Consider the following 20,000-nt stretch of genomic DNA (forward strand, 5'->3'; position numbering starts at 1 on the left):
ACAATGTAATTAAGCTAATCATGTTACGTAGTTATTTACAACGAAGCTGAGGTATATAATGATAATGCATAACCTAGTTCAGGTTTACAGATAAAGCGTTACACGATATTTATTACAAACAGTCCCTTTGAACTGTGCAATGTGCATGCATAATAGGATGCAAAATAATATATTCATTTGTATAATATCAACTGCAATAATGTAAACATGACAAATTATACTAGAATTGTGCACTCAAAACAAATATACAGAGTGTATCTACAAAATAAAAGTTACTACTGTAGAAATTACTTAAAAACAAGATGAAAAACGACAGACCACATTTTAAAATCCACTAATACGTGCAATCTTTAATTAATACATTCTACATCAAATATCAAAGACGTTTCTAAAGTTGCCAATAAATATCCCTGTTTATTGTGACACCGTGATAACCATTTATCTTTTGTTTTCAATCCAATCCATCATTTAGTTTTTCTTTTAAATACAATCGTTTAGTCAGGATATGTCACATTTTTTATCAAAAATATTAACCTTTCGGATAAATTTTGGAGAAAAAAGTTTTCTTTTTTATTCAAATTTAGAAAAAATATCTTTATAATTTTGTTACCCGTATCCTAATTCAAGGTTACGTGATTCTTATTTTACCTGGGAGGGGGGTGAGGGGAGTATTATTGATATATAGTACACTGTTCAAGTATACATTACATAAATTATATTCTAGAAGAAAATAAATAATGTTTGGCCTACTAACTTCGCTACAATAATTCTTCTTCTACACTTGTAATATACCAGTACAGAACCCCTTCACAATAATATGTATTTTTCCTTAATAATACACATTTTTTGCAGAAATTACATTTGTTTCAAAAAAATGATATCTTCATTCTAATAGCATTGTTTACATATTTGGAGCAATATTAATGTTAAGTAAATATCTTTTATAGACCATGAAAAAAAGAATTCCAAATTTTTTCCATTCCAACTTTTTTTCAAAGAACCTTCCCAAAATAATATGTTGTCCCCTCCCCCATACCCTTTTTATTCAATTCCTTTTAGCGTATGCACTATTTAGTGTTCCCCCATTTTTCTATTAATAGTTTAAGCTTTTAAACTCCCCATTTTTGCATCTATAATTCGGCTTGTCTGGGTGTTTGTTTGTTTGTTTGTATCCAATAAACGTCAAAACGGCCGAACCGATCGGGCCCAAATTTTTTGTGGGACATCACGTGACCACAGGGAAGGTTTATGAATGATAAAATTAAAAAAAATGTGTTTTAAAGGTTTTTAATTTAGTGAAAAAATTAAAATTCTTGAAACATTTAAAATCATCAAAATACATTTTAAAATATATTCCATATGCCCCCTCTGAAATCTGACGTACGTTTTTTCCACTGATGTAATTTCCATTTAAAAGGAGTGTTCACGAAAAATAACTGGAGGTATAGAGGTTGCTACCTTTTTGAACATAAGTGACAGATCGTTAACATTCTTAATTCTACGTCATGTGTTTCCATTTTTGACAAAATAAGAAAGTTCAAATTAAAGTTTGTTTGTTATGTTTTAAAGGATCCAAGTTTAAAAAAATTGATTTGACGTTGACGTTTTGGGTACTATCAATATGCAAAGACACACCCCTTGCCCTCCCACTAGTCCGTCCACCCCCTTTAACAAAGCCTGCAAGCCGAAGACTAAACTGTAAATTAGAAGAAAAACCTGCAGCCTGTACTCTAGAAGTGGGTGGGTAATGGCGAGAAGAACTGCTAATGAAGAGTAACCATTGAATTCTAATATACAAAGATACAGGGATACAAGAAAACAGGGATACAGAGATACAGGAATACAGGGATACCTCAGCCTTCTCTGCAACCCAACCTCACCTCACCCTTCTCTGCAACCCAACTCCACCTTCTCCACCCCTCTTTCCTCCTCACTCCCCCTCCTCCCTCACTCCCTATACCTGCTGATCTGTTGAATAACCAACTAGTCATGTGCCCTAAAATATCCAACATCATGGGTATAAATACCGTGATTTATGAATGTCTGTCTAACCAAGGAATTTAAACTAAAGGTAAGGGGGCTAGGGTTTATGTACATCTTACTATGATGTATTTTGACTACTCGGGAAGTTCCGAATCTCTGTTTACAATTTATGTTGTTGTTTAGATAAATATACTTTATATATTACGTCAAAAGACAACTCTTTTCCCTACCATTTGTATACATACCTTGGTTTAACCATCCATAAGTTCGTGACCAAACATTCAACATTTCTTATTTACAGGGACTGCCGACATTGAGCTAATTATAATTCTTTGGTCGACGTAGTCTGCAGGTTACCCTTTAGTTACAGAGTATCCGATTCACAGTGGTATTATTTTAACCCTTATTTAAATAAAATGAGAAAAATATTGCGAGGAGGTAAATTTTGCCAATTTCCAAATATTTTCTTCATAAATAAAAGTGACCCTTCTATGCAGCCCGATTCACGAGTCAAAATGTCACCTTTGAAACCGGGGAAAACGTTTTTAGCACTCATCAAGAACATTTTCATTTCTACTCAGACAAAAGTATAAAGGGAACATTTGTGAATCGGGTGTTCGACTTTTAAATTATACGTTGAATTAAAATTACGTCATGATTTGGATCATAAGAATAAGAGGGAGGTGGAGGGGGGGGGGATACAAGAAAAAGAAAGTCTCATAAAAAATTTCAAAATTGTGCTATACCACCTTTTTTAATCTTAAGGTCGTGCTGTGTTAAATAAATGTGTCTGTTTAGCTCCGAACTAATTGAGTTTTTATTTGAATCATTAATTCTAGATAATTCTTGGGTCCACCCATTCTACCTATACTCAACACAATCATTTATAAAATACTAAAGCTTTCATTTATCTATTAATCTATTCATTTATATATCTATTGATCAATTTATCCTTTTATCTATTCATCTATTCATCCTTATAACATTCATCTATTCATCTATTCATCCATTCATCTATTCATCTACTCATCTACTCATCCTCTCACCTATTCATCTATTCATATATATCTTATCTTTCCATCAAGTGATGAATCTGAAACTGAACGCCAAAAAACTGAAGATAGGTACATTTTTTCTCGTAATAATTATTATAATGGGGTAGTCCTCAAGAAGCATCATTAGGACATCATCACAGGTTTCCAGAAAAAATTTTTTTTTTTGAGGGGGCAATTTCCAAGTGCCTCCCTCCAAAGATTTTTTTGGGGGGAGGGGGGAACCCTAGCTGTGTACACCCCGACTTGACAGCGTCTTGTGAAGACCCATTCAGCTTCTTGAAGATGCCCTCAGGTTGTCCTACTGAAGAGATGATTTTACTAGCCAGGAGCATGTACAGGCTTGCAATACAATTACATATTATATGAGGCAAAACTAGGCAGTCGGTCAAATGAATGACTCCTCCCACCTACTTGCATTTATGTGTTATGTGATATACTGTAAAATATGTTGATGTGTTGACTTGCGTTGAGACAAGAACTAAACTGCTGGAAAAAGGCTCAGCTACATTTTGCCTAGTCACAATTTGCCTAGTCACATTTTGCCCAGTCACAACTTGCCTAGTTCACTTTTGCCTAGGTAACATTTTGCCTAGGTAACTTTTTGCCTAGTTCAAGTTTGCCTAGTAACATTTTGCCTAGGGTAACATTTTGCCTAGGTAACGCAAGAGCATGTTTTTGCCTATTGCTTTTTTTATAACAAATTTTGTCCAAAATTAAATATTTTTTTTAAGCTTAACCAGTTCAATTTTAATGAATTAAATATATTAAATAGGACAATTGAATTGTATCTTGTACAGGTTATATCTTTATTTATCATTATTTATCTTATTTCTCAATCTTTTCTGTGACTTTAATTTTCAGCAGCTTGTTGGTAAGGCAATGGTTATTCTTATCCCTGTAGTTGGGCTTATTCCGCATGGTAAGCCCTGCAGTTATCATGGGAGCCATTTTCAATGTGTCTCTCGATCTGATTGGTTTATAGAAAATTGAATTATCAAAAAAAAATTGCGCTATTTTTGCAAAAAACTTTGCGGATTTTTAAAAAATATTATCGGATTGTTGAAAATTTCTTTGTGAAAAAATTATAGACTAGGCGAAAAATTCGCTCTTTTGTTACTCTAGGCAAAATGTTACCCTAGGCTAAATGTTATTAGGCAAAATGTTACCGAGGCAAACTGTTACCTAGGCAAATGTGACTAGGCAAGTTGTAACTAGGCAAAATGTGACTAGGCAAATTGTGACTAGGCAAAATGTAGCTGAGCCCTGGAAAAAGGTCTGATCTAGCCTATCATTAAAATCCAATATAAACTAAAATTTGCACGTTTTGGCATACTTCTTTGGAAACTATTCGAAAATGTGATAAATTTTGATAAAAATCGCTTAATAATGGATACATAAATTCACAAGCATAGATGTTACAGAGATTCCACAAAATTAAGAATAATTAATTTTCCGAGAGAAAAATAAGAATATCTTTTTAATCCTTGATCAAGCAAAGATTTAAAGGGTAACAATGTAAATCTGTGACGCTAATCTATAAATGGAGGGTCTCAATAAGTTTTGCAGGGCTCTCATGTCTGTGCGTAGATCGGTGTGAATCTTGTCTGCAGACTGTAGTCTGAGAATAGAGATGTAAGATTTTAGAGAAATTATATATCATCAACTTTTTATACTTAGAATCCTACCCTCATCCTATATCATTATTCTACTATCTACCATTCTTTCTATCAATCTGTCTATAGATTTATTTAAATATCTATATATCTATCTATTTCAGTTTTTAAACTTCACATTTTATTAAAAAAGAATTATACTAAACATAATGCTTCACGCCTCATGACGATCCTTGGTAGTCAAAATTCTTTGAATAACTAAGATTTTATTTATTACATATTGCGTATTTTTAAAAAAATATTACACAAATGCAATAATCTATATATATATATCTATATATTTATATGTCGTATCTATCTATCTATTTATATATCTATCTAATATTTCAGGGAATGAAGAATGAGCTGATGTAAACCTTAGAGGAATTTAATTCAATGGAAATCCACCAATTATTTGATAAATTTACTGGAAATCTTGTAACCCCTCCCCTTCCCCTCCTTCCCCTTCCATTGACTTCCTCCCCATACCTGTCAACCCCCCCCCCCCCTCACAGTGCATCAAAACTTTTGCCTTGAGAAGTTGAGAATGAAAAAAAAATAGTTTAAAACAAGCAAAAGTAATGAATATCTAGCTTTAAAATGGTAAAGCAAATATGTTTTGGTATTTTTATTCAAACACCTCTAAACCTAGAAAGAAAGCACTGTAATTTATCACAAATTCACACCCCACCGTTTCTTAGCAATCAAGGCACTGTGCCCCTCTTTCTTCCTCTCATATACTGGGAATGCTTCGTGAAGATTTCATTTAACTTTTTAAAATTCAAAGAATTTCATTTCATCTGTCATCTCATTAATTCGCAGGAGGGGATTTTCGTAAACCCTATCCATCTAAATATTTCAAAATCTTTTTATTTCTTATAATTTCATTCATAAGGGTTATATTAAAAGAAACGTTTACCTATTCATACTTTTTTCTGGCTTTTGATACTTTTTTTACTTTGTTACCCTTTATATTCCATTAGTATAAGTACGATATGTACTTTTAAATTTAGTTTGAAAAATTAACGTTTTTTAATTTGAAAAATATATTACTAACAATACTGAATTAATATTTGATCATACTTATTTGTTTCAAGTGTTTTTTAACGCTATTTAAAGCTTCTTTATTAACAGTTCTTTATTAACCAGATTAGTATTTTAGACTTGAAAAAGGATTGAAAGTAAAAGGCCAAGATTGAGTGGAATATTGAAAAATTTACACACATAAACAAGCAACCAATGATCTTACCAAGTTAAGTGCTCTGTCGTTCAGCTGAGCACAATCAACGGGAAATTGTGTAATTAATTTTTTAACCGTTAAGCAGATGATCAATTTTCTTTAAATTTCCAAATGCCGCTAACGGTTTTCTGGCTTTGTAATTTTTAGTCGTCTTTGTTTCTTTTTCCAATCGTTCCATCCACGTTATTTTCCGTTTTGTTCTTGGTGTTCTTATATTCGAGAACGGTTCCATCCCTAAGTGTTGATTAAGTATTTATGAAATTTTCTAAATTGGAATCATCAGACACTACCTTTTAATACTGTGGTGTAAGATTCAAGGGTTGAAAAATAGAGATGGAAACGTTTCTTTGAAAAAACTATATTTTCATAAAGTTTATCACATAAATAGTGATATCAAATCTATATTTACACTGAAGAAAGTTTACATTAAAGCTTTTTTAATGACAGATTTTTTGTTAAGGGAAAAAGTATTCATATATATCACATCGCTCATTTTATGAGCAATCAATTTCCTGTCCATTCTATAGGTTTTAATTTTTCATTTAATTTTTTAAGAAACAAAAAGTAGCCACAGAACAGAAGAGTACACCTACCTGCAGCAGTATGGAAACATTACAACAAAATAGCAGTTTTACACTATTTTCGGCTCAATTCCATGATATATAAAATATTCTCTACTCTGTGTAAAATGACATTATTAAAAATTTGAAAATCTACAAATTTTTAAAACTGATTAAATTTGTCCATCATGATATATCTTGAGCCTTAATATTTGAAAGAATAAACGAAAAATACAATTTTAGATAAAGGTTTAACAATTTTTGTAGAATTCTTGTTCAATAATTTGTATATAAATCTTTTATTGATTTAAATCTAAATTGAAAAATTCTTCATGTCATATTTATGTATCGCTATATTTGTATACATATCTGTCTATCATGAACTCATGTTTACACCAAACCCGGAAACTTAATTTCCAAGCAGTCAAAATAAATAAAGATATCTCTAAATCTTATATCTTTTGCTTTGCATAACTCTAAAAGAAGTGGCCTGTTTATTCCCTGAAAGGGAGTGTTCGCGAAAAATGAAAGGGGGTATGGCTTGTGGCGAAAACTAAGCGCTTTTGATTGCTACTAATATTACTTCTATCTGTTGCGTGTATAAGGAGAAAAATGTTAAAACGACTAATACCGAGGAACGTAGTGTCCATACAAATTCAGAAAGATGCAACATTCAACTCGTATCGTAAACAAATCAGTTTAATTCCAAACAAATCATTCAGATATTACAAACAATAGTCATCGATTATTTTTCGACGCATTCGTAAATAGTTGATATTTCATAATTTCATTATTTTCGCCGTAAACCTATACCCCCTTTCATTTTTCGTGAACACTCCCTTTAACACTAATAGGGTTTAACACCAACTGAAAGGAAATTAGAAATAATAATGATATTGTGCATTTGTCCAATACTTATTCATGTTATACCCTCAAAGGATGAGACTTCAGGGACGACAAACCTTTTTGTCATATAAGCCTTATATTTTGTGGACACCCCTGTATGCTTGTTTGTGTATTCTGTATGAAGTATATTGGTCCAGATATTGCAGTGTGACAAAAGATTTAATATCAATAACATTTCAAATTCTAGGCTAATGTGATTTCACTCAACTCACAACAAACCTTCATACATCAGAATTAGGGTTTCCATTCGCAAAAACTTTGGCGCAATTTTTTCGAAAGAAAGCGCAAATTTATGCTTTCTTTGCGCTAGATATTTGCGCGAAAAAATAGCACTTTGCGCAATCATTTGCAAACTTCATTTCGCGCAAAATTACGCTATTCTGCTTTTGCGCACTTTTGGAGAACAAATTCTCAGTAAAAGGTTAAATAAAGGTGTAAACTGTATAAATTAGTTATCTCCGAGATTTCATTTATTTGCATATAATTGTAATCCTTAAAAAGGAACTGATTATTTGCCTAAAACTCTATTTTGCAACCTGATGCATACAGACACGTAGCATTTTTAAATGCATTTGTTTAGGCCTAAAATAAAAGTATCAATTAGTTGGAGAAATAAAACCAAAGGCCGAGGCGCTGCGACACTTCGAGGCTGTATAAAAATTTGATGACAAGGTTTCAGTTTTGTCTGTATCTCTTTATATCTATGCATTCGGCTAGAAGTAGTCAACATTTGAAATATCAAAGTTTAACACCACACAAAGATTCAGACATCTATAAAAACTATTTATCGATTTTCTAATTTCAAATTTCTAATTTCTGTTTTATTAATTTTGTCCTTCAATTTGAAGTTTTTGTAACTAAAATTAACCAACTGATATCAGCAAAATCATAATTTATTTGTGAATAAACCTAATTAGTTGTTTGATTCTGTGCTGAAACTATCAATTTGCAATATGAAAATGTTTTGCGTAAAATTGTACACAAAAAAGTTGCGCAAAATTCGTGCGCAAAAGGTGCACAAAAGTTCACAAAGCATATTTGTGCGAAAATTACGCAACAAGTATGGTCATTTCGTGGAAACCCTAATCAGTATACATCACACATCAGTTTTCATCATTCTTTAAAATAGGAAGCGACTTTTAGACTCAAGTTATGACTTTAAATAGTCAACTGAACATGAGACACACCAATTGGTGCAATGTAAGCAGACCCGTTTCACCTAATAAGTGCAATTTAAGTTATTAACTGGTTTTAACTATTTGCTTTGTAACAACTTCAAATACACTGCAGTATCAACAGATACTATCATAGGACCGGACTTAAAATGTATTTTTCAAATTCCTATATCTTTGCAAACATATTTGTACTTTTATTTTTAAATTTTACAAAATTACTGAATTTAAAACTTAAATTCCAATATTTATTTCAAATATTTATTTTAAAGGTCCAGTTTCTAAAGGGGCTTCTCAAAAAATACCTAAATCTATTGAATTGACTAGTTTTGTGTTCAGCAAAACCCCCCTTCCTTCTTAGTGTGAAATAGAGCTGTAAAGACGAAGTAAATGTACAAATAAAGGAAAGACCTAAACAGGGATAATTATTTTTTTCAGAACAAAAAAACTGTTATAATTTTTTTATTCTTATTTATTAATTTAAATTTTTAAGGATACATTTTTTAAGGATACATACAGGGATACATTTTAACTACTTTTTTAAAAGAAAAATTATTTACTTTCTTTTTTAATTTTGGGGGAGGGTTATCCCTTGAATACAATGGTTGTATATTTGGAGAAGATGTTATCAACGCATCATGCTTCAAATACATTTACACACAAGGCTTTCACCATTACATCGTAAATGTTTTTAGATAAGCGTAGATAGATAGATGGATAGATAGATAGATAGGTAGATAGATAGAGAGATAGATAGATAGATAGATAGATAGATAGATAGATAGATAGATAGATAGATAGATATATAGATACATAGATAGATGGATAGATAAATAGAAAGATCGATAGATAGATAGATACATAGATGGATAGATGGATAGGGATAGATAGATAAATAGAATAAAAGAATAGATAGATTGATATATAGATAGATTGATAGATAGACAGATAGATAGATAGTTAGATTGATAGAGTGATAGATATAATATACATAGATAGAAGGACAAATAAATAGATAGATAGATAGAAGTTTAGATAGAAAGATAGATAGATAGATAGATAGGAATAAAATTAGGATATTTTATTTGTATTTTCTACTTTGTAATAACAATCATCAACTATAAAGAATAAATAATTCCTGAACTAAATCCCTTTCTCCAATAGTTCTTTAATCAAGATATAACTCTCTTACAGGTATTCTTAAGTATGTATCAATCCAGATACATCTCATTCAAACTCTATCCTCTCTACCGAACAATGTTAAGTCTAAGTATGTATTTTTCGACACACAAAGCTATAGAACTCTATACTCTCTACCGAGCAATATTATTTCAGTTTGTAATCAAACAGAGTTCATATTCAACTAAACTATATTTTGGTATAATGTACAGATTAAGATTAAACTGACTAATAATACGGTCAGGTGATTATAACGTAATATATATATACAGGTATGTTCAGGTTTACATGATATGGGGCTTATTACTATATTTATTACATTCCTATTCAATTTAAATATATTTAAAAATTGAAGAAAAAAAATATCTTGATTGAGTTTTGCAAATAAGTTGTAAGTGTGGACACATTTGTTAGGTTGCCAACCTCAGCAGGAATTAATGGGGGAATCCAGGAGAGATAAATTTAAAGTTGAGAATTTAAGGCTGGAAAGTATTACCCCCCCCTTCCCGTAAAGTCAATATTATGGAAAGTATGATTTAAGTATTTTAATAAACTACTTAGATCTCTTACTATTAAAGGGTCTGTAAGCGTAATTTTAAGCGACCCTCCATCCGAACCGATTCACAACAGTACCCTTCAAAGCTTTGTCTGATCAAGTGAGAATTAGATGTTAAAGATTTAGTGTAGAAAACTGGTTATTTTGAATTTGAATTTTTAGCAAAAGTCAGTGCATAGCGGATTTCTACTGCAGAAAAACTTATAGTGATGATTAGAAAGAACAACCTTTCAAACTAAACAAACGACAATATCTTCCATATTACTGATCAGATAATAGTTTCAAGGGTATCGATGTGAATCGGGCATTTTTCATCTTTTAATGGAGCTGGTCACTTGAAAAAAATTAAGCTTGCAGTCCATATAAAACTAGAACACTGTCACGGGGGATAATAGTTCTCTACCTGTGTGCTCAGTTAGCTTTAATTTGTACACTTGCAACTGTTTACTATTATTGATATACTATAAGTTAGGTGCAGAGTCAACTTATAATAAACAAATATGCAGTAAGCTCTCGGTATAGTTCATGGCCTATAAAATTAATAAATGTTTAGCGTACATCATCGCTCTATGCCCTGTAACCTCGTTGAACACTATATACAAAGTTGCTCAGGTGCTTGAAATGAACCACAGTTTACAGTGCATACTATTGTTGACTTTAAAAGTCACTATAATAAAATAAAAGAGATCTAAATGGATATTTCTAACATTTATTTAATAAAACGAAAGTGTTTTGAAATATTTGCATTTAAGGCTGAGTTAAACTTGGTTGATTTAGAAATTAACAAAGGAATTAATGATGGATATTAGATGGCGCTTCATGGAAGTGTTGTAGAGCTTCAAGTTGGTGGAGCAGATCTGGGAACTGGGACAGCAGGGCTTATCAATGGAACTAAGGCAACGCAACTCGAGATAGCGGAAACTTCAGTCAGAGCCGTGCACAAGTTTCCTAAGTAAGCTTCTCAAGAAGTTAATAGGGAGATCAGAGGTATAAGCACGCCTGCTGTTAGTTCAGTATCTGCATCATCAGCATGAAGGAGTCATGGGGGGTGATGTAGAGCTTCATGTTGGTGGGGCAGATCAACAGGTGCGTTGCGCTGAGTATCTGCATCATCATCATGAAGGAGCCAGGGTTGAGACGGAGTTGTGAATGTCTTGAGTGTTTATAGCTGACTGAATACCGGGAGGTGTAGAGAGGTGAGGAGCGAAGGTTACATGTGTGGTGTGCTTCATTGCGGAAATGGATCCTGTGTACACACACATCTAGAGAATTAACATCGGCATTTGAGTCGGTAAAATCGTCTTCCTTATATTTCGAATTTATGTTAACAACTATATGTATCTATAGTGGGGTTCATATAATTCCATCTGATACGATCCCTTTTGTTGATTGATTGATATTAGGGGCAGTAATTAACTATGTTGTTATTGTAAACAATTGGAAGTATGATGTCATATTGTAATAATAATTCCATACTGCAGAATATATACTGCAAGGGAGTGTTTACTTTTATGTATACAATATGTTTCCTTATATTTACATCTTTTTATTCCCCAAATGCAGACATTTCTAAAGTGTAGTACACGTACACAATTAAAAGAACTTTCCAAAGTTCACAATGACACAGAAAGTGTATTGTAATGCCCTTAAATGAACTTTCCACCCCGATCCCATTTGTGATAAGAAATGGAATTATATCGACCCCTGAGTTTTGTCTATAGCTCCTACCTATGTTTTACTTGCATTGATTAAATACTTTGACACTAAGTACAATTTGCAGTATACACAAAGGATCCTATTTCGCTTAAGGAAGATTAGAAATTTGTTTATGCTGACTGCTGACTGTATTCCATATACTTCTATAACCAGAAGTATGCATTGCACTGCACTCCTATCTAGAAAAGTCAGGGATGGGGGTTTCTTTACTAAATTTATTCTGAACCAGCCATTGGGAATACATTGGGAATACATTGGGAATACATTGAAAATACATTGGGAATACATTGGGAATACATTGGGAATACATTGGGAATACATTGGGAATACATTGGGAATGCATTGGGAATACATTGGGAATAATCCATCGGCTATGTTTCAGTTGCAATTAGGAGTACACCACTTTCACTGCATATGTGTAGCTTGTTTAGTTTGGTATTGATTGTATTGCCTTGAATCTCCCTAAAAGGAGGCTATTCATTTGATGTACCGTCCTGTTTTGCCTTATATAGGCTGTATGTATACTGTACAGCTTCCTGTAGCTGGCTCAAAGTTGGCCCAGTACTTGAAATGACCCAGATGTTACTGTGGAAGTGCTTTTGGCAAATTCATTTTTTTGGGTCTTCTTCATTAGTTTGGGGTGATTGTAGTGACTGGAATTTCATTTGATGTACCGTCCTGTTTTGCCTTATATAGGCTGTATGTATACTGAACAGCTTCCTGTAGCTGGCTCAAAGTTGGCCCAGTACTTGAAATGACCCAGATGTTACTGTGGAAGTGCTTTTGGCAAATTCATTTTTTTGGGTCTTCTTCATTAGTTTGGGGTGATTGTAGTGACTGGAATTTCATTTGATGTACCGTCCTGTTTTGCCTTATATAGGCTGTATGTATACTGAACAGCTTCCTGTAGCTGGCTCAAAGTTGGCCCAGTACTTGAAATGACCCAGATGTTACTGTGGAAGTGCTTTTGGAAAATTCATTTTTTAGGTCTTCTTCATTAGTTTGGGGTGATTGTGATTGTATTGACTGGAATTTCATTTGATGTACCGTCCCGTTTTGCCTTATATAGGCTGTATGTATGTATACTGTACAGCTTCCTGTAGCTAGCTCAAAGTTGGCCCGGTACTTGAAATAATCTGGATATTTACCGTGAAGTGCTCTTGGCAAATTCATTTTTTTAGTTCTTTGTTGTACAATGTTTCTTATGCTTTTTATTTATTTTACTTTTAATTACAAACAATACTGTTTTCATGTACTGCAATCAAAACAAGAATATATTTTCTCAACCCAATTTGGATTGGTAAATTTGATGAGCACTAAAATAAAAGTAATCAGTCAACAAAGAATTAGACAGTGAGCTATTTAGATGATTTAAATTTTCATTTAAAAGAACATTTATGACTAGGGCTGGGTATGTTTGGGTTTTTCTAATTCTTTTTCACAATTTGTTAAATTAACAGAAGTAAGGTTCATCACCATTTCTCATCAATATTTTGTTTTATAAATCAAATTTTTTAATGTTATGCTCTTAATTCGTACAGGGGGGTTTTACTTGTTTTGTTATTTCACAAACTAGAAATTAACAGGCTTTTGTGTGTTAGCAGATTCTTAATTTTTAAAAATTGCGTTTCTCAAACAGTTTCTAGCCCATTTACTTTAAAAAAAATGTTAGATGATTTGAAAATTATTATTTAAACTTTAAATTTCAAATAAGGTTTGACTTTTAAAGGGTATAGACTAAAAGCTAATCACTTTGGCTCTTGATCGTGACCCATGAGAATTATATCTGATGTTCCTGTTTCAAGAAATTGATATAAAATTAATTAATTAATTAAATTTATACAAAAATTTATATATGTGAAATCTGAAACTTAAATCACGTCACCAGAACTACCACAAATGGCATGCAGTGCAGTCTCTATTCTGAACTGTCATCGGTGGAATTTCTGGTCAAGGTGTACGGCCGTATAAATAATATTATCAATTAAATCTATTTAAAAAATATATATAATATATAATTTAAGCAAACCTAAGTTCCAATTAGCTTTCTCTTGGATATCTTCGTTTTCAAATTGTTTGCGTATTTGCTGAATATTATCTGTTTAAACCTACTACTTTTATACAAAATTGTATATATATGAATTTTCGGACGCAGTTTTATATCAATTTCTTGAGACAGGAACATCAGATATAACTTCCATGGGTCGCGATCAAAAGCTAAAGTGATTAGCTTTCAGCCTATACCCTCTTCCATTTTTCCTTTACAGTCCCTTCAAGGCGTAATATATAACCATACTGTTTTTGTCTAAATATTGTGGCTAATTTGTTGTCCAAAATGTTAATTGGGGACTGTGATACCTTGGTTCGTATCATAATTTAATGATTAGGGGAAAGAAATCGGCTCTAAATTAAAAAAATTATTTTTAAACATGCACTTTACACTCGATCTAGTTAGGGTAGAGTTTATCAAGGAAAAGTCAAGAATTGACTTACCTTCATTAAGTATATAGTTATAGGGTTATGGTCTAAACGCCTAAAAAACAAACATATTTTTATTGAGATAATCTTTGACAGTTAAATCAAATCAAGTTAGGACGCGAAGCCATGCACATCTTAGTTTTTCATCAATATATTAGATTGTTTATTCTTGAATATTGCATAGCAGGTATATCTGTATATATACTTTTGTTGTCTGTTTTTTTTTTAACCAATTAATGTCAAAATGGCAGTCCAAATTTTGTGTGGGGCCTAACATGACCCCATGGAAGGTTTATGGAACAACAAAATTTGAGAAAGAAATTTCTAGAAAATGGTTGGAATTATTTTTTTGAAAATGCGCCAATTTGAAAAGAAAAATCGGCCAAAATTTTAAAATGATTTTAATTGGCCAATTTTAGCGCAAAATGATAAAAATTCCAAGAGATTTCATGATTTTCTTTAAAAATAAATTTCAATATTATAGCACACATTTTTTGCATTTAACATTAAACTAATTAGTCCACATTTTTCACATATTATGATCATTTCATATTAAACAGTAAGTAATAGATGTTCAAGCTTATTACAGAAACAACTGCAGTCTTAATTCAATTAAATGATGTTTATAATGCTCAGTAATACCCAATCGTTTTTTACCAACTCTGACAAACAGTGGTTTGTTGCATAGACACAAATTCAATTAATATCATGAATTTGTTTACCAACAATTTAACCCCAAAATTACAGATTTGTATAAATAAGTTCAACCTTTTTATTGCATATTTAGTCATTGATCAGCTCCTCAAATCTATAATTTATATATGTTTAGGCCTCTTTGCTAATTTATTGTTCAACATAAACCAAGAAAGAAGCCTGGATCAACTAGTTCCAACCTGTTGCCAAAGCAGGCATATTTTATCATGTCAAAGAATCAATGTAGAATTTTCCTCTATTGGACAATCTTTCATAGTTTTACCAGACAATATGACCTTGAACTTCAGCAACTTTATTACTTTAAATGAAAAGGGTTTACACTACAGCAGTGACGAAGCAAATGCAGTATTGGCGTATAATCCCCAAGAGATGAGTTTGCATGGTCATATTCAATTTGCGACCGGTGAATCATACACTATAGAAAATTGTAAGAAACAAGGGCATATTTGGAAGCAAATAGACGTAAATAATCTTGTGGAACATTCTGTTAATGATATAGCTGATTTATCTATTGCAGTTGATCCCCCTCAAAATCAAACCAACCCTGTAGAAAGCAATATTACTCTTGATACTGTAACAATAGTAGAATTCTCTGTAAAAATTTACTACACAAGAGAATTTGCCACTGTAACTCAAGATATTGCTGGGTATTTAAATCTTATGATTGCTGAAACAAATCAAGGATATATAAATAGTCAGGTACCACTGAGAATATTTATCCATGAAACAGAAGAGGCCACAATGAGGAAACAAGATGATTCTACTTCCTTGTTATATGCATTCACTTCAATGAAGTCATCAGTAAAAGAGTTAAGAGGAAGTGCTGACACTGCTGTGCTTCTTGTTAACAGCATGGATGCATGTGGAATAGCTTTTTTAAATACAATTTCTTCAGGTAACACTGTGGCTGTAGTCATGAAATCATGTGCAGTTGGCTATTTTACATTTGGTCATGAAATAGCGCATAGCTTTGGTTGCCAACATGATCCTCAAACTTCAACTAATCGAGATTATCCAGATGGACATGGGCACTTAATCCCACGAGGTCAAGCTTCACAAGGATACAGAACAATATTGGCATATAGTCGTACAGGATTTGAAACACGAGCAAATTATTATTCTAATCCTGATATTAGGCATGATATAACAAACTCTTTTACTGGAGTAAGAGGAATTTCAAATAACGCTCGAATTCTAACAGAAAATAGACTAAGAATGGCGGCAGTTGGAGATGAATCAATTATTGGAGGGTCAACCTCCACTGCATCAACTTCGGCAGTTCCAACCTCCACTGCATCAACTTCAGAATTTCCAACCTCCACTGCATCAACTACAAAAGTTCCGAACTCCACTGCATCAACTACTGAAGTTCCAACCTCCACTGCATCAACTACTGAAGTTACAACCTCCACTGCATCAACTACTAAAGTTCCAACCACCACTGCATCAACTACTAAAGTTCCAACCACCACTGCATCAACTACTGAAGTTCCAACCTCCACTGCATCAACTACTGAAGTTCCAACCTCCACTGCTACAACTACTGAAGTTCCAACCTCCTCTGCATCAACTACTGAAGTTCCAACCTCCACTGCATCAACTACTGAAGTTCCAACCTCCACTGCATCGACTGCTAAAGTTCCAACCTCCACTGCATCAACTACTGAAGTTCAAACCTCCACAGTTACAACTACTGAAGTTTCAACCTCTGCTGTATCAACTACTGAAGTTACAACCTCCACTGCTACAACTACTGAAGTTCAAACCTCCACTGCATCAACTACTGAAGTTACAACCTCTGCTGTATCAACTACTGAATTTACAACCTCCTCTGCATCAACTACTGAAGTTCCAACCTCCACTGTTACAACTACTGAAGTTCCAACCTCCACTGCATCAACTACTGAAGTTCCAACCTCCACTGCATCATCTACTGAAGTTCCAACCTCCACTGCATCAACTACTGAAGTTCCAATACAACTACTGAAGTTCCAACCTCCACTGCATCAACTACTGAAGTTCCAACCTCCACTGCATCAACTACTGAAGTTACAACCTCAACTGCATCAACTACTAAAGTTCAAACCTCCACAGTTACAACTACTGAAGTTCCAACCTCCACAGTTACAACTACTGAAGTTCCAACCTCCACTGCATCAACTACTGAAGTTCAAACCTCCACAGTTACAACTACTGAAGTTCCAACCTCCAGTGCATCAACTACTGAAGTTCCAACCTCCACTGCATCATCTACTGAAGTTCCAACCTCCACTGCATCAACTACTGAAGTTCCAACCTCCACTACTTCAACTACCGAAGGTTTAACCTCCACTGTTCAAACTACCGAAGGTTTATCATCAATAGCTGCAAGTACTGAATCTGCTTCAATTTTAGGTTCGAGTAGTATTATTGAATTATTCCCTGGTACAACTAACAGACCTGAAACCTCAACTGCAAAAACTGCTGGTCTAATAAATGAGCCTGCAATCTTACCTACAACCTCTTCCTTTCCTCTGCTATTGCGTCCTATCACAGTCACTGCATTATCCTCAACCCCTTCAACTTCTTCTACTTTAACGTCTACATTGAAAGATGACCCTGAATGCTGTAAAGACAGCTCTCTTCCAACCCTGAGTTATATATTTAACTTTCAAGTATTTGCAAGGTCTTCATTGGAATGCCAAAAAATTTGTGCAGCTGAATCAACATGTACTTTTTGGAATTTTTATATTTTTAATGGCATATGCGATTTAAGACAATTGGAATACGAGAAGAACCACTATTGGAAAACTTCCCCTAAAATTTGCTATAAACCCCCTGATTACTCTTGTCGACTGCGGAATAATAAGTTTGTTCTAAGCTACACACCTGTCCATGCTAATGAGAGAGAATGCCGTTTGGTTTGTGAACGATCTTACTATTGCGAGTATTGGGCATATCTGACAATATACGACAACAGACCACGATGCCGGATTTATTTTCTAACAAGTAATGCCTATGGATGGATTTCTGGACAGTTTAATATTACGTGTTCAAATTACAAATAGATGTTTGATCTTCATTGTAAAAAAAAGTAATTAATCTATTAAATGTATTGCTATGTTCGGAAAAGATTTAAAGCATATTAGCAGCACCTTGTTTGAAGCTATTTAATTTTGAAATCTCCAAAAATGTATATTTAACAAAATTTTACGTTTTGTACTTAAAATATCGGAAACAGTTATCATTTAGTACATACATTTCTTTTGCATAATTTTGTGAAAGAACCGCCGAGCTTAAAGGGAGTGTGCGCGAAAAATGAAAGAGGGTATACGCTTGCTTACGTCGAAAAATATTGGATGGGGATTGCTACTAATCTTACTCCTATCTGTTGCGTATAAAAGGAAATTGTTAAAAACAACGCGTATCGAAGCATTTGATCAAATAAAGTTGATATTTCATAATATTTTTATTTTTGTTTTTAAATTGATATTTCGCTTATTACTTAATTTCTCGGCTGGCGCTGGATTTTCGAACATTCCTGATAAAAATGAAAATGTCGTTTTCATCATCAAAATCCTCAAAAGAGAAATGAATGTTTTCATAAATATATTTAGGTACATATTTATATTTTACATTGACTAGTAGCAATATTTTAAGGTTTTATCTAAGTACAACAACTTGGGTGGGGGAGGAATATTAAATTAAATATTGTAGCAAAAAAAATAGTTAATGGTATCCCTAATTATTTATACTGTTTGCATGTGATTATTTACATCAAAATATATTCACATTTATATCTAAATTATAATTGATATTTAGGTTTAATATCATTAGACTTTTATATTGACTGCCTCCCATTCCTTTTATATCAGGCAAAACAATAGTTAATCAACCCTCTCCCCCCCCCCCCTTTCCCCCCAATCATTTAGGGTCTTTTCAAATAAGCCCTGAACCAGTGAAAAGTCAACAATTAGTACAAGGATTTGTCGAAAAAGAATTTCCATGCTGATTAAAAGTTCGGTGTTTGGCCCAGCAAGGTATAGCCAGCAAGGTTTGGCCCAGCAAGGTTTGGCCAAGCAAGGTTTGGCTCATCAAGATTTGGCCCAGCAAGGTTTCATTTCCGATCTTAAATTGATTAATTAAAAATATGTTTCGGTTTTTCTTTTTAACATTTTTAGGACGGCGAATACGTTTTTTATGAAAAGTAAAAAAAAATCAACTCCGTAAGTTTAAATATTTTTGAATTTTATACCAATTAAACTCAAATAAAAAAATAAAAAAAAATGTCCTGGTTAGTCCTACCTATGTGTTTTTACGGATTTCTAAGCAATCTAATCTTTTCAGATAAAAAATGAGATATTATGAAAGCGTTTCCTCTCTTTATTAAACAATCCTAATTAAAAAATAAATACAAACTCTCTTCATAAATAAAAGAAATCCTTTAACCTATATCTGATCCCCCATGGCCCTTGCAAGCTAGCTTTAAATACAACCTACCTCTCCACCCTCCATGTTTATAATATCCCCTTGTATGTAATTTCCCCAAATAAGGTTTTCCAAATAAATCAAAATCAAGCCTCGCCAAAAGCTGTAATACTAGAAAAAGTGTAATCAAGTCAGTCTTTATTTAATACATCATAGAGAATGACACCCTACCCCCATCCCCCATCATGCTTTTTTATAAACAAACAAATTTAACCCCTACAGTGTTTGAAAATAACGAAAAATGTTCATACATTTTAAATCACTAACATTTTGTTCTAAATTAAAATCAGGATGTCAACTTTTTAAGGAAATTTTAGAAATT

General features: G+C 32.9%; 1 protein-coding gene across 11 annotated transcripts; it reads left to right on the top strand.

Moving 5' to 3' along the window:
- Positions 1-14,587: 14,587 nt before the first annotated feature.
- LOC111706018 (mucin-22) lies at positions 14,588-18,338 on the top strand. Of its 11 annotated transcripts, XM_023478761.1 has the most exons (4): positions 14,588-14,684; positions 15,327-16,790; positions 17,091-17,185; positions 17,296-18,338. In XM_023478761.1, exons 1-4 carry the CDS (start codon positions 14,624-14,626, stop codon positions 18,256-18,258), a joined length of 2,583 nt encoding a protein of 860 aa, XP_023334529.1. In that variant the 5' UTR covers positions 14,588-14,623; the 3' UTR covers positions 18,259-18,338. The 11 variants fall into 11 exon arrangements, with proteins under 11 accessions (XP_023334529.1, XP_023334522.1, XP_023334521.1 ...); XM_023478754.1 differs by having other exon boundaries at positions 15,327-17,185; XM_023478753.1 differs by having other exon boundaries at positions 15,327-17,150; positions 17,201-18,338.
- The last annotated feature ends 1,662 nt before the right edge of the window (positions 18,339-20,000 follow it).

Source organism: Eurytemora carolleeae, unplaced genomic scaffold (genome assembly GCF_000591075.1).
Source record: "Eurytemora carolleeae unplaced genomic scaffold, Eaff_2.0 scaffold685, whole genome shotgun sequence".
NCBI lineage: Eukaryota > Metazoa > Arthropoda > Copepoda > Calanoida > Temoridae > Eurytemora > Eurytemora carolleeae.

Bases quoted from the DNA above. Each gene is read 5' to 3' on its own strand.
- LOC111706018 (XM_023478753.1), top strand. From the start codon at position 14,624: ATGCACATCTTAGTTTTTCATCAATATATTAGATTGTTTATTCTTGAA. The intron at 14,685-15,326 runs GTATATCTGTAT...ATATATGTTTAG, and splicing joins TCTTGAATATTGCATAGCAG to GCCTCTTTGCTAATTTATTG. The intron at 17,151-17,200 runs TTCCAACCTCCA...CAACTACTGAAG, and splicing joins CACTGCATCATCTACTGAAG to TTCCAACCTCCACTGCATCA.